Consider the following 14,348-nt stretch of genomic DNA (forward strand, 5'->3'; position numbering starts at 1 on the left):
GTAATTATTAAATACTTATATCAGTTATGTAGACACCCTTAAATAGTTCCAATACAATACAATCAATCAATCAATTATTTTCAAGGGCACAACAAACCAGCGAGGGTCTCAAGGCGCTGGGGGGCGCTACTGATTGAACAGCCAGGTCTTGAGTATCCTCCTGAAGGTCAGCAGGTCTTGGGTCTGTCGTAGGAGGGTGATCCATGTCTTGGCGGCAAGGTGGGAGAAGGATCTCCCACCGGTGGTTGTTCTTCGGATGCGCGGGACGGTGGCGAGTGAAAGGTCGGGAGAGTGTAGCTGGCAGTTGGGGATGTAGAAGGAGGCTGGGCCGGTCGTGTGGAGTGCCCTGTGTGCGTGGGTGAGGAGCTTGAAGGATATCCTCTTGTTGACGGGGAGCCAGTGCAGGTTTCTCAGGTGGGGGGTGATGTGGCTGTGGCTTGGTACGTCGAGGATCGGTCATGCCGAGGCGTTTTGGAAGCGTTGTAGTCGTTTGATGAGCTTGGTCGAGGCTCCTGCATAGAGGGTGTTTCCGCAGTCGAGTCTGCTGCTAACGAGGGCCTGGGTGACTGTCTTTCTTGTATCTGTCGGGATCCATCTAGAGATCTTGCGGACCATGCAGAGGGTGTTGAAGCAGGAGAAGGAGACTGCGTTGACTTGCTTGCTCATTGAGAGCGTTGAGTCAAAGATGATTCCCAGGTTGCTTCGTGGTCGGTGGGTGTCTAGGCTGCCCCCAGTGCCGTCGGCCACCAGGAGTCGTCCCAGGCTGAAGGGTTCTGCCGGGGAGGAAGGAGGTGGTCCAATCCAGAGCCTTGTCTTGGATCCTTGCGGCATGGAGGCGTGCACGTAGTGTGCGGTGGCAGACGGTGTCGAAGGCGGCAGAGAGGTCTAGGAGGATGAGTGCTGCGGTCTCGCCGTTATCCAGCAGGGTCCTGATGTCGTCGGTGGTGGCGATGAGGGCAGTCTCGGTGCTGTGGTTGCTGCGGAACCCTGACTGGGAAGGGTCCAGGATTCTGTTTTCTTTGAGGTATCGGGTTAGTTGTCTGTTGATGGTTTTCTCGATGACCTTGGCCGGGAAGGAGAGCAGAGAGATGGGCCAGAAGTTCTTGAGGTCTCATGGGTCTGCCTTAGCTTTTTTGAGTAGGGCGTTGATCTCGGCGTGTTTCCAGATCTCTGGGAAGGTCGCGGTCTCGCGTGAGAGATTGATGCCGTTGCGCAGGTGGGGAGCGATGGAGCTGCTTGCTCTGCTGAAGACGTGGTGCAGGAATGGGTCTGACGGAGAGCTGGAGTGGATTGTGTGCATGGTCTTGATGGTGTTATCGATGCTCACGCTGGCCTAGGCTAGCAGGGGGTTGCGGTCGATGGTGTGCAGAGGGTCTGTTGTGTTGCTGTCTGTTAGGGCTGTCTGGGTGTTGAAGCTGTCGTGGATGTCGGCTGTCTTGCGGTGAAAGAAGGTGGCAAAGGATTCGCACAGGGCTTGCGACGGCGGGATGTCGTTGGTGTTGGAGAGTTCCTTCACAATGTTGAAGAGCTCCTTGCTATTGTGTGCGTTGTTGTCGAGGCGGTCTTTGAAGGAGGTCCTCTTGGCCGCCCTGATGAGGTGGTGGTGGTTGCGGATGGCGTCCTTGTGTGCTGCGTGGCTGTCCGGAGTTTGTTCACTGTGTCATTTCTTCTCTAGTTTCCAGCAGGCGTGCTTGGAGGCTAGGAGTTCTGGGGTGAACCAGCAGGCCCTCTTGCTGGTGTCTCTGTGGTGGGGTTTCTTCAGTGGGGCGAGGGTGTTGGCGCAGTCCTCGATCCAGTGTCTGAGGCTGTGGGCAGCGTCATCAAAATTGTAGGGTTCGGTGGGTGGGCTGAGAGCGATGTTTGCGTGTAGTTGTTCTTCGTGATTTTGCTCCAGCAGCGGCGGGGGATCTGTTGGGTGCGGTGGTGTGTGGTGGGTTTCTGGAAGGCGAAGTGGATGCAGACTCATGTCTTGTCCATTTTTATGTTAAAACACTAATCTTTTAAATATCAGAAACACTTTAGAAACACTGTTTGTGTTTGTTACACACTGTTCTTAGCTACAATTGGGTTAATACCTTTAATTCCATGTGTGGGGTTCCTATCTCCAATTCATGGTGCTGTTACTTATTTTTCATGACTCTCTAAATGGGTCTGAAGGTTTTAATATGAGTAATAAACTCAGATATGAACTCGTTCTGTATAATCATGCTCAGGAACATGCAAGGTTTTGGTTTCTCTGTGGAGAAATACCCTGAAACCAAGTATAAATACAGACAAAGGAAATAGTCTGGAATTGTTCTTACTATGTACCAGAGTCACTACACAAGAGTCTCTTTGTGCTCTGAAATGTGTGCATTAGCAAATACGGAAGGTACAGACGATGAAGAATATAACATGGGGCCCAGGTCTTTCTCAGACTTCTCTCTGGCTTTCTCTTTGTGTGATAAGCATGAGTGAATCACTTCTGAATATAATACATTTACGTTTTCCACTGATATATATCAACAGGCGGAATATACTAACCTGTTGAATTGATGTTTTCTCAGCTATTTTAATTTGCCTCTGCACAAGTACATCAGAAATAGGTCGCTGGAGTAAATAAAAAAAAATACCGTAACTTTTACAAAAAGACACAATAATGCATACTCCTCATATTACACATTGCTTTCACAAATCGATCAGTTTTATCTATGTTGATTACAGGGTGTTTGAGGCCCTTGACCTCTTTCTCATTGTTTTTTTTTAACTTGTTTTTATTCAAACTTCGAGGACAAAAAACATACATGTACATTTTCAGGATCTTATAAGCAGTATACAGCCAGCAAAGTTAACATGTCGTATCATGTTTACGTAAAGGTTGTCTATTCATGAATGGCATTACACATCCATTATAACAGTGCAACTTTTGGTTTATGTTTTCAAACTATTTTTCATTGGTGAAAGAGGCATGAGTGAAGGCCATGCAATACATTTAAGAGCTTGGATATGTCAATACCACCACGAGGAATTAATCTCACTGATGGGAAATGATAAATGTATAAGCACCTAAAGATTTGTCTTGGCATACAAATAACTTTTAAAAATAGCACATGTCAGAAACAAGCCATGACATTCTGGGAAAAGTTTACATTACTATCATATACAAACTGGCGATTAAGTATGTTATATGAGGGTAAAGGAATTAGAGTCTTTGAACATTGTAGCGGTCAAAAATAAACACGGATGACATTGAATGAACTTTCTGGTGGCAATACGTAACAAGATGAGCAATCATATTGTTGAACTCAGGTTTTAGAAAATCCTCGCTGGTCCACTTAACCAACAGCAGCCGGCACGAGTAAATGCGGTGAGGCTGAGTGGGGGCGGGGCAGGGTGGGCGGGGGAAGTCGACAGACTACGGAATATATATAATTAAATAAAAAAATAATACCCATTCTGTCGTAGGTCGACTCCCCCCCCCGCTGCACCCTGCCCTGATACATCCCACTTACCTGTGCGAGCCGCCACTGCACTTAACCTTCACTGAACTGGGAAACATTGTTCGATTTAGTTTGTATGAAAGCAGTATATTAGAGGAGGAACTGCTTATTATGCGTCTCATTGCCTTTTCACTATTCACTGCAGTTGGAGGCAAACTCTAATGGTAAAAAAAAAAGTCAGAAAGAGTTCTCAGTGAAAGACAAACTATGCTAACTAATAAAAGTTTCTCAGGTTCAATTTTAGTCTTTATGACCTAATCAAGTGTGGTGGTGCTCTCATTTCCGCAAAGTCAGGTCCATATTATGCTGAGCAAGTTGTAAGGGCATTATACTGCATTTGTGGAACAATAATACAGCATTGCATAATATGGAAACTAATCATTTTATTACCAATAAAAGTGAATGCTAATTCCACACTTTAAAAAAAAATAATTTGCTATCCTCATTTTTAGGTCAAAAGGGAAACATTATATGATTTTATATCATGTTGAACACATTAAAGAGAACACCTAATGCAAAAAAAAGCTTTTTTTGTGAAATATTTCTTCTCTAACAATCAGCAACAGTAGACATGTCCCATCAACACTGATTGGTTGTTGTTACAGACAGAGGTACTCCTAGTTAAGGTATTACACAGTGGCAGTAGCCATTCTGTAGTTATAGTTAGGGTGACTGGAGATAGAGATTTCTGTCCCTTAATCTCTTTGCATCCGTTTGACGAACATCCGTGAAACTTTGCAGACCTACTGCCCGGTGTTATTCTGAAAGTCCTGAAGGTTTCATTGTGTTTCATCAAGGGGGTGCAAAGAAAAAAGGGGGATTCCAAAATGGGTGTAAAATCCAATGCATTTTACATAGACTTTTGTATTTCGTGTAGCAGGAAAACTGTAAGTCTGAATTTCACAACATTTGGGAGGATTATATGTAATGGTGTGCAGATGATATTGTGAGTACTGGAGGTAAGTAGGGTAAGTATTTGTTATGTTTTAAGTGTTTTAAATTTAGCTATATCTGTGGCCACAGCAGTACCGCAGTACTTTCCAGGTATATAATGATGACAGGTCATTAGCTGATTGGCTAATGACTGCCTTTACAAAAGTTGAAGGCAGCCATGTTATTTTCAGTTCAAGTTTCCCTGTGTTCTGCATTACACCATTCATTGTAGGTAAGTATTAGGTTTGGTATTTTTCCCTACCTATTACCACTTTAGGAAAAGGGTAATAGGTAGAGAAAAATATTTATACGTTTAAATATATATATTTTCTTTAATCGGAAGTACCAAAGTACCGTAAAAAAAATATTTTAAACAAATTGCAAATAAGCAGACACTATATTTTATAAATATAATGTGCTAAAGTGTATTTAACATTTTATGCATATTTGAATATATACAAAAAACTGTAAAATTCTGTATGGAGTAGCGTGCTAATAGGTAAAAATTACCCTGCTACTTTACAAAACAACACAGCTTAGAATACACTGCTATAAACATTTATAGAAATAAAAAAGAAAAATGTTAACCTTACAAAATATTTTTAGGCTACCACGGTACTACCGTGCTCTCTGTGTTTTTTAAAATATATAGAAATATTTAAATCTTTTACACTAAAGTGGTAATAGTTAGGGCAAAAATACAACCCCATGAATACTTACCTACATCTGAAGGCGTAACAAAGGAAATGGGCAAAGTGTACCCAAAAACATAGCTGCGTTTAACTTTTCTAAAGCCAAAGATTACACAATCAGCTAATGACTTGTAAACACTATGAACTGTGGTACTATCTCGAAATACCTCCATATTTCGCTAAAAAACACAACAGATATCACTAACTTTAAAAACCCTAAAACTTACAAATTAGTTACACTACTTACCTAACCTACACAAAATATTCATGTGGACACTATAATATGTAATTCTGCCACATTGTATCAAAATGTGACTGGTGGTTTCCACGGAACGGAAAATACAAAAGTGTACATGAAATATATTGTAATTACACACGTTTTGGGACCTTCTTTTTATTGGATCCCCTTGACCAAACCATACAAAACTTCTACAACTTCCACAATAAAACGGGTGGAACAAGTATGTTACATTTCACTGAGATTCCACAAACGGGCCCAACATTACTAAAGGTGAAAATATCAAAAAATCCATAGGTCGACAATATCTACACATTTGTAAACAAAAAGGTAACCTATTACAACTGACAAAGTGGTATTAGGTAGTAAATAACAATAAAACGTAATACTTAATTATATATAACACCCTAACCCATAAGTTAGCAAAACGCTGACCATACAACAATGGAAAATTGTGATTAAACCTATATGGCTGGGGGACGTGGCCAAGATGCTGAACGAGTAAGATGTGTTCCACATCCTCTCCCCGCTCTCCGGCACCCAACTTGGCCAGCAGCAGCATTGCCTCCAGCCAGCAGCTTGGTATTGAGGGGGAGCTCACTCCTGGACTCTGAGTGCCGCCGATACTGCTCCGGTGGAGCCGAGTGACTAGTGGGACAGTGAGAGAGGAATCCACGTGGCCGGAGGCAGCAGAGGCGAAAATGGCAGCAGGGCCTGGACTGTGTTGGTGAGGCCGGCAAAATCCTGTGTCCCCGACAGCGAGCTGGTTGCGGCTTTTGGGGCTGGCGGCGACTTCTCCGGTGCCTGGTGGTGAAGGTGAGAGGTGCCGCTAGTGAGTTGGTGCAGAGTGCACTGTGGAAGCAACGGAGGTGAGCGGCCGGATCCCTGGGTAGCAGCGGGGCCTGGCGAGCCACACGCAGCTGGGTCTCCGGCGGGTACAGGGCGGCCCTGAGGCGGGTGCACAGCGGGCCTCCGACCGCAAGAGCTTCGGCCAGTGGGGTCAGCTGGCGCTCGTGATCCGTACAGGAGCACGGGAGGAGTCTGGGCCGGAGTGTGGTGGCGGCCGGGCCCGAGCTGCGGGCGGAGGAGGCCTGGATCCGGCCTAGAGCTAGCACACCACCAGAAGCTACATAAGGGACCCGGGGCTATCACATCTCCCTGAAGGGGACACCCTCTTTATCAGTGAAGAGCTTTAGGGACTCCGTGTGCTGGCAGTGAGAGGAAGTGACAGAGCAAGCGCTACTCGGCTGGTTTGTGCGAGGCTCCCCCATCTGCAGGCCTCAACAGGGAGAATGGGGGAGTGTACGCCTACACGTGGGGCCTGGAGTAGTGACGGGGCCTACTGCAGCCTTGCAGCCTGAGAGACGGAGGGACTGGAGCCCGGTTATACCCCCATTTGGATATTCGCCATTCGCCAATTTACGTACTTTACGTAAGCCCACTGTGCACTACTAAACTATATGTCACTCCACCTTATGGTACTTCATTGTAGTCCACTTCAGTGTACGCTATTCCACTTTACACCACTTCACTGTACCTGAGTCTACTGTATGCCACTCAACTGAATGCTATTTCAATATACGATATTCCAATACATGCTCCTAGACTGTACAACACTCCAGTCTATAGCACTCCACTGTACACCAGTTTAGTGGATGCAAATATACTCTACAGTAGTGTCAAAATGGAGGGGGTGAAGGGCTGAACAATGAGGACTTACCGGATGACGTGTCTTGGCCCGTGCCCGTCGCTCCCCCTGAAAAACCAAATCACAAAATCCTTTTACTTTTTCAGGCCTTCGAGGATATCACAGAAATAGAGGAAGGACAAAGTCAGGCATCATTTGAAGGGACAACAGGAAATCCTATCCTGATTGCTACAAAAAGACGGGAAGAGGATACGTTTTTCCCCGATACTGCTCACCCAAGACCCTTTAAAAAAGATTGAGTACCTAGAGACCAAAAGGGTGTGGATGCTGAGGACTGCACTACAATGGGAGAATATCTGAGACTGGACAAGCTGTACGGAGTCCAGGGGAATAAAAATGCTGATGGGAGGATCTCTTAATGGCAGGAGGGACATTGGCAGGATGCTTCACCCAGCCACGCACCAGGAGGAGCGTGGCTCGCCCAGGAACGTGACCAGTTGCTATTCCAGCACTGATGGATGGAGGGGCCACACAAGGATCTAAATGGAGCCTATGATAAGGCCAACATGGGAACTTCAGTATTAACGGAGGAGGGAGGTGGAGTGTCATAAATTACAGGTGGGTTTTCGTTTAATCTTTTATGAGGTTTCGCATGCTACATGAAACTCTTTCACTTGTCCTAAAACTGCTAAGCCACGGTTAAGATCTGAAATCTCTTCTAAGACTAGAAGTAGCTGGTCTGGAGCACCACCTTTAACCACCGCTCTTACTCACTCAACCTGGTTGGAAATTGAGCTGGGCCATCAAAGACTAAAAGGACCATGCAGCTTGTAAGAAAGACCAGGTGCATGTTAAAAGAAGAGGATTCCTTCTATTCCAATTTTGTTTCTCTTTTCTTACTCACATTTGGGCACTATCTTTTATTTGGCTTCCACAACTATAAAGAAATCGAACCCCTCACACCTCACTAACCTCACAAGAGACGGTATACCCAGAGAAAGGCAAGGGCACCTGTATTAAACTTACTCTGGGAAAAGGTATAAGAGACTCACCTGTGGATTGTTTCCTTGTTTCGAGGGGGCCCATGGACCAGACGTCCGGCCATTCTAGAAAGAAGGAAAAGAGAAAACAGAAGACTTGAGAATTTTATCAAGGTAAAAATAACTGTACAAATAAATACCTACTTCCAAAACCCAACTATCTTGTGTTGTCAATCAGATGCCAAGCAACCCATGGTTGAGAAAGCAGGCAGCCCTCCATTGTTACATAATTGATACCGTGGTACAGCAATTAGTACAAGGACAGAGGAAATTAGAATGGGTATTAGAAAGGCAAATGTCCTCGACCAAAGCGGACCGAGAGATATTCTGCAATGGGGTCTAGTCACAGTTGGACCATTTGAATAAAGATCAGTTTCAATTGACTTCTGGTTTGGTTCTACTTCCACATTATACTTACCAAAGCATATTGTGGGCGAAAACCCTGATGCTTTATTGTTATACTTCAAATGAGCTGCTAGGACTCATGCTTAGCCTAGAGAAAAGTGTTCTTTTTTTCTCCTCCGTCTTCTGACTAGAGAAGCCCAGGCAGCATACCAAATAATGAACACCCAGGGAGATACCCCATTCAAGGAAATAAAGAAATTCATAGTGAACTATCTAGGGATTGATTAAGAGATTTACCGGATAAGATCTAGAAAACGAAAGAGGCCTACATGGATATACTCTAAAGACTCTTTTTAGGTTGAGCATTCAAGACCTGTTGTATTTTGTCATGTTGGCTTAAAGCCATCCCCCTGCTTTTGATTTGTTTGTTCCATTGTCCTTCCTTGCTTGATAGTGGTCGGTGCTGCCTCTTTGTCTCTCCTTTTTCTCTTCAGTTCCTCCCAGGCAGCAGGGACTAACTACTGTCTCATTCCGCTATTGGTCTTTATGTGTTCTGAGGGGGACTCTTTTATTTCTTGGTTTTAGAAAATGAGGTCTAAGTTTCCTATCATTTACGTATATCCCCTAACAAAGAGCAGAATTATCATGTCAATCTATTGAAGAAATGGTTGGGACCTCTTACCCGATAAGTACAAGCAGTGACTGCAGTGGAGAGCCCCCCTAGTACTCTGGGGCAGCTTCCCTTCAATGAATTCTTGAAGGAATAACTGCAGAGTGGGCTCTTAAAAACACTTCAACCTTTTTCCTCTTTGTTTTCTGATCTCCCAGGAAGAACGCAATTAGCAGAACAAGCCATCCCCACACAAGTGTTTTTTTTTCATAAAACATAAAAACCATATCAGATGCCTGCTGCTAGAAGACAGGCAATCGAGAATGAAGTTGAACAAATGTTGCAGATGGGCGTAATAGAACCATCACAAAGTAATTGGTCGTCCCCTAGAGTATTGGTCCCTAAGCCAGATGGCACTATAAATTTCTGCATTGACTTCAGAGCGATCAACAGAGGTATCCAAATTTGATGGGTCTTCCCTCCCCAGGATTGATGAGCTGATAATAAAAACTAAGAAAAGCATGTTATAATACTATCATTGACCTTACCAAGGGATACTGGCAAGTACATCTTCAAAAGGAGGACCAAGAAAAGACAGCCTTTTCTATACTGTACAGCTTATTTCAATTTATTGTCTTGCCCTTTGGCCTTCACTGAACCCCCTACATTTTATTAGTTAATAAACCGAGAATTAAAGAACCATCAAGCTTCCTCCTCCGCTTATCTGCATGACATCGTCATCTTCAGCAATACTTTGAAAGACCATCTTAACCACCTTCACGCAATCCTTCAAGAACTGGGAAAAGCTAACTTGCATATCAAGGCAAAAAAATCAAGAGCAGGATATAGGAAAGTGAGGTCTTTGGAGTATGTCTTAGGTAATGGTCTCATTAAACTCCTTTTCCACATATTAAATGGGAAGTCTTTCTTGGCCCTCTTGAATACTATAGGTTTCTACCCCATTATTCTGACAAAGCAGACCCCTAACCAATCTGCTAAAAAAAGGAGTGACCAATAAGTACCACCAACCACCCTCCACTGCAGTCATAGAAGCCTTTAAGGAACTGAAGCAGGCCATCACTTTGAGTCCAGTCTCAGCGTCTCCAAATTGTATTAAAATCTTTATTTTTCTTACAGATGCCTCATACATGGGGATAGGATCGGTCCTTTCTCAGTCTAATAATGAAGGTCTTGAAGTCCCGTCCTATTCATCATCAGAAAACTCTTTCCTACAGAACAATGTTACCCGGTCATTGAAATAGAATGTTCAGCCCTTAAATTGGCTTTTAAAAAGTTGTGATATTACCTGGAGGGTAACCCACTCATTCTATACACAGAGCATGCCCCCTTGACATGGATGAGCCGAACTAAGTGGAATAACCCTAGAATACTGAGGTGGTTTATTTCCTTGCAACCGTTTTGGTTTGAGGTCCACCACAGATCACTGTAACGCAGATTTCTTGTCCGAGATGGGGGGGTTTGTGGGGGCAGCTGAACATAGTGAGGTCTGTCCCCCGGATAGTTTGGGATGGTTCTGGGCTGGCCGGATTGACCATTTTGTGGTTTGGGGCTTTTTTGGGGTGTAGCCCAATTGTAGCCCAATCATAGACCAAGTAGCCCTATGCTTATATAATCCTATGAGGGGATTTGCCAGCCACCATGTTAGGTTTTGGTGGCCTGGTGGCTGGCAGCAGGGTAACTAGTAATAGTTTTCATGGGTAGCTAGTAATAGTTTTCTTGTGAATGGCAGTCGCTGTCTTGGCCTGCACGTCCCCTAGGCGGGAGAGAAGAAAAACAGAGTTTTAGGGGCTGCTCTTAGGCCCGAAGAGCGGCTTATATAATCCTATGAGGGGATTTGCCAGCCACCATTTTAGGTTTTGGTGACCTGGTGGCTGGCAGCAGGGTAACTAGTAATAGTTTTCTTGGGTAGCTAGTAATAGTTTGCTTGTGAATGGCAGCCGCCGTCTTGGCCTGCACGTCCCCTAGGCGGGCGAGAAGAAAAACTGGGAGTTTTAGGGGCTGCTCTTAGGCCCGAAGAGCGCCCCCTTTCTCCCAACATGCACCAGAGCCTCGTGCGCATTTCGAGGCTCCGGCGAGAGTGTGCAAGGGCGGTTTTGGGGTTTGGGAGGTAGAGGGGGTATACCCGGTTGGGTTAGGCAGGGTGAGGGCCTGAGGGATTTTGAATGGGAACTTGGGTTTGGGGAGTGGAGAGCGGAGGAAGATAGAGGGAGTTTGGGCAAGGCCCGGGCTCAAATGGATGTTGGGAGCAAGAGGAGGGGATCCTGGGGGATTGAGAAACCGCCGGGGGGGGTAGTAATGCCTGGGAAGGGCTAGATGTTTTCACCTCATGGAATAAGGAGGTGAGGGCCATTAGGAGAGTGGGTCAAGTGGATGCTTACCTTGCACAGGGAGGGTCAGCTGGTTTGGAGGGCAAAGGTTTAAATTTGAGAAGAGGGGGAAGGGGGGCTAAGGCGGGGGCAGCAGAAAGCTTAGTAGGGGGGCTCACGGGACAGGCCTTGACCAGGACCAGCCAGCGGCGCTCGAATGAGTTACAGCGAAGGAACAATGTGATTCAGTTTATCCTGGATATGATTGGAAAAGGCTTACCCAGGGTATCAATTGCAAGGAAATTGGCAGGAATTGCATCCATGGGTAAATTGCTGTGGGGTTACATGCCTTCGGTGGATGAATTTGACTCAAGGATGCTGGAAGGGTGGGCCAGGGAGCGTGGCCAGCTGAATACGGTCAGGAGACCCTTGTCATGGTAGTTGCTGAGCAGCGTAATACAGCTTTTGCCTAGGATTTTCACGGATGCCTTTGAGTCATGTCTGTTTTCCACACTGATGGTGGATGTTTTTTGGTGCATTTAGAGTGTCTGAGTTGTTAGGGGACGGAAGGGGTGGGGGGATCGGGTGGGAAGATGTGGTCTTGCGCAATGCGGGTATACATATACGGGAAAAAAAAGTCCAAAAGGGATCTAAAGGGCAAGGGAAAATGGGTGTTGTTGTAGGCTCCATTGACTAAACCTACTTGCCCTTATAGATGGGGGCTTCACTGACGAGCAGCATCCAAGGAGATCGGGGAATCCGTTTTTGTGCATGCGAATGGGAAAAGAGGTTAAGCCTTCTAATTACCAGCTGTGCTGAGGAAGGCCCTTAAGGAATTGGCATACACAGTGCAGGAATTGGGGCACACTCTTTCCAGATTGGGGCAGCATCTGAGGCAAGCAATAGAGGGTGGAAACAGGGTGATATCATGCGCTTGGGGAGGGGATCCTCAGATTGTTATAAGCGATACTTTTTACAGCAGGGATAAGAAATTTAGCGCAGTTGTTTCAATGCATAAATTCACGCAATGGTTCTCGTTTCAGGTTCGGTGGCTGGCCCCCCTTTCGTTGGAAATGTAAATCTGGGTTATGGGACACTCCTTTGTGAAGTTGGCCCACGTACAAGCACGAGAAAGTTATTTTGGACAGAATCTTGGTTATAATAATAAACTGTTTAAAGTGTTACGGAAAAGAAAAGGGAGCATGTTTTGAAAGGAGCTCATTCCGTGTCTTAACGGTCTGCTAGTTCGGGGTCGGTGTCCGGTCATTTTGGTCATATATTTGGGTGGAAACAATTTGTGTAAAGAGAAGGGCATAGTCTTGAGGAGAAGCATGAAGACGGACTTAGCACTAATTAAACAACAGTGGTCAGGATGTTTTGTGGTATGGACTACGTTGTGCCCCGCCGGGTCTGGCGGGGGCAAGTAATCCAGGAGCAGTGGACAGAGTCAGGAGGAAGCTTAAAACAGAGATGTCTCGTTTTTGCATGGAATTGAGTTTTGGTAGAATTGTGCACAGGGACATTCGCTTTGATGCAGTGGAATTTTTGGGAGGAGACGGGGTCCACTTGTCAAGGCTGGGAATGGACCTTTATTTGTTGGACATTAGGAAGGTGTTTAGCCAGAATGTTAAATGTTCAGAGCCACCCTAGAAACTCAGTGGCCTATAGGACAGGTGAGGGCAGAAAAAAGGGGCCTAGGCAGTAGTGGCCGTCACCCCTTTTTTCCTGGGTGGCGGGGTTTAGACAAGTTGGCCAGGGTTGGCACAGGTTTTTCGTTAAGTCTTGGATGTTTGTGAGCAAGGGCAGGAAAAGGGTAGGCAGGTAGTCTAAGTTTCAGGATAGATGTTTGTTAGTTACAGTTGCAGGAAGGCAGGTAGGAAACAGGGTGTCATTGGGGGAAAACATTTTAACTACAATACTGTGTAATGTTATTGTTACGTTAATGCCAGGGTGGGGGGACATTTGAGTGGATCGTAGGGGCAAGGGGGATCAGCTATTTCATGTACAGCAAGGCTTTCGTTTTGTAAGGCAGTTGCCAGTTAGGTATTTTGTAATATGCACCTGTTTCAATAAAGCTGTCTTTTTCACACACAAAATGGGTCTCTGTTTGGCTTGCCCACCTCCCTCCCAAGGGGGACTTGGGGGGCAACTGAACGTAGTGAGGTCTGCCTCCCCCAGCAGTTTGGGAGGGGCCTGGGCTGGCCGGATTGGCCATTTTGTAGTTTTGAGCTTTTTCAGGGTGTAGCCCAATTATAGCCCAATTGTAGCCCAAGTAGCCCTATGCTTATATAATCCTATGAGGGAATTTGCCAGCCACCATTTTAGGTTTTGGTTACCTGGTAGCTGGCAGCAGGGTAGTTAGTAATAGTTTTCTTGGCCCCACCCTCCCATCCCTCTTTTTAAGAATGTTATCTGTGTGGAGTCTTTCGGGTTTATTCTTTGGTTTAGGCCAGGTTTGTGGAGACAGGTGTATAAGGGATCTTTTGGAGGTTGTCGCTTGTAACAGGTGCTTGCGGGGTTTGGTAAAGTTGGCCAGGGTTGGCACAGGTTTTTCGTTAAGTATTGGAAGTTTGTGAGCAAGGGCATGAAAAGGGTAGGCAGGTAGTCTAAGTTTCAGGAAAGATGTTTGTTAGATACAGTGTCAGAAAGGCAGGTAGGGAACGGGGTGTCATTGGGAGAAAAGTTTTAACTGCAATACTATGTAATGTTGCTGTTACATTAATGCCAGGGTGGGGGAACATTTGAGGGGATCGTAGAAGTGGGGGGATCAGGGGTCAGCTATTTGATGTATAGCAAGGCTTTAGTTTTGTAAGGCAGTTGCCAGTTAGTGATTTTGTAATATGCACCTGTTTCAATAAAGCTGTCTTTTTCACACACAAAATGGGTCTCGGTTTGGCTTACCCACCTCCCTCCCAAGGGCGACTTGGGAGGCAACCAAACGTAGTGAGGTCTGCCCCCCAGCAGTTTGGGAGGGGCCTGGGCTGGCCGGATTGGCCATTTTGTAGTTTTGAGCTTTTTCAGGGTGTAGCCCAATTA

At 45.6% G+C, this 14,348-nt stretch overlaps 1 protein-coding gene across 17 annotated transcripts in view; it reads right to left on the minus strand.

Annotated features, from left to right (window-relative positions):
- The window catches only part of LOC144823305 (uncharacterized), a 559,034-nt gene that overhangs the window by 511,605 nt on the left and 33,081 nt on the right, over window positions 1–14,348 (minus strand). For 16 of the 17 annotated variants that reach the window (XM_078681822.1, XM_078681741.1, XM_078681766.1 and 13 more), the window contains exons 6-8: window positions 8,043–8,096; window positions 7,063–7,098; window positions 2,524–2,589 (exon numbers count right to left, since the gene is read on the minus strand). The exons of the other annotated variant lie outside the window; for it this stretch is intronic. In XM_078681822.1, the coding sequence (XP_078537948.1) occupies window positions 2,524–2,589; window positions 7,063–7,098; window positions 8,043–8,096 (156 nt within the window). The remainder of the gene's footprint in view (window positions 1–2,523; window positions 2,590–7,062; window positions 7,099–8,042; window positions 8,097–14,348) is intronic. 17 annotated transcript variants of the gene reach the window in all.

Source organism: Lissotriton helveticus, chromosome 1_1 (genome assembly GCF_964261635.1).
Source record: "Lissotriton helveticus chromosome 1_1, aLisHel1.1, whole genome shotgun sequence".
Lineage (NCBI taxonomy): Eukaryota > Metazoa > Chordata > Amphibia > Caudata > Salamandridae > Lissotriton > Lissotriton helveticus.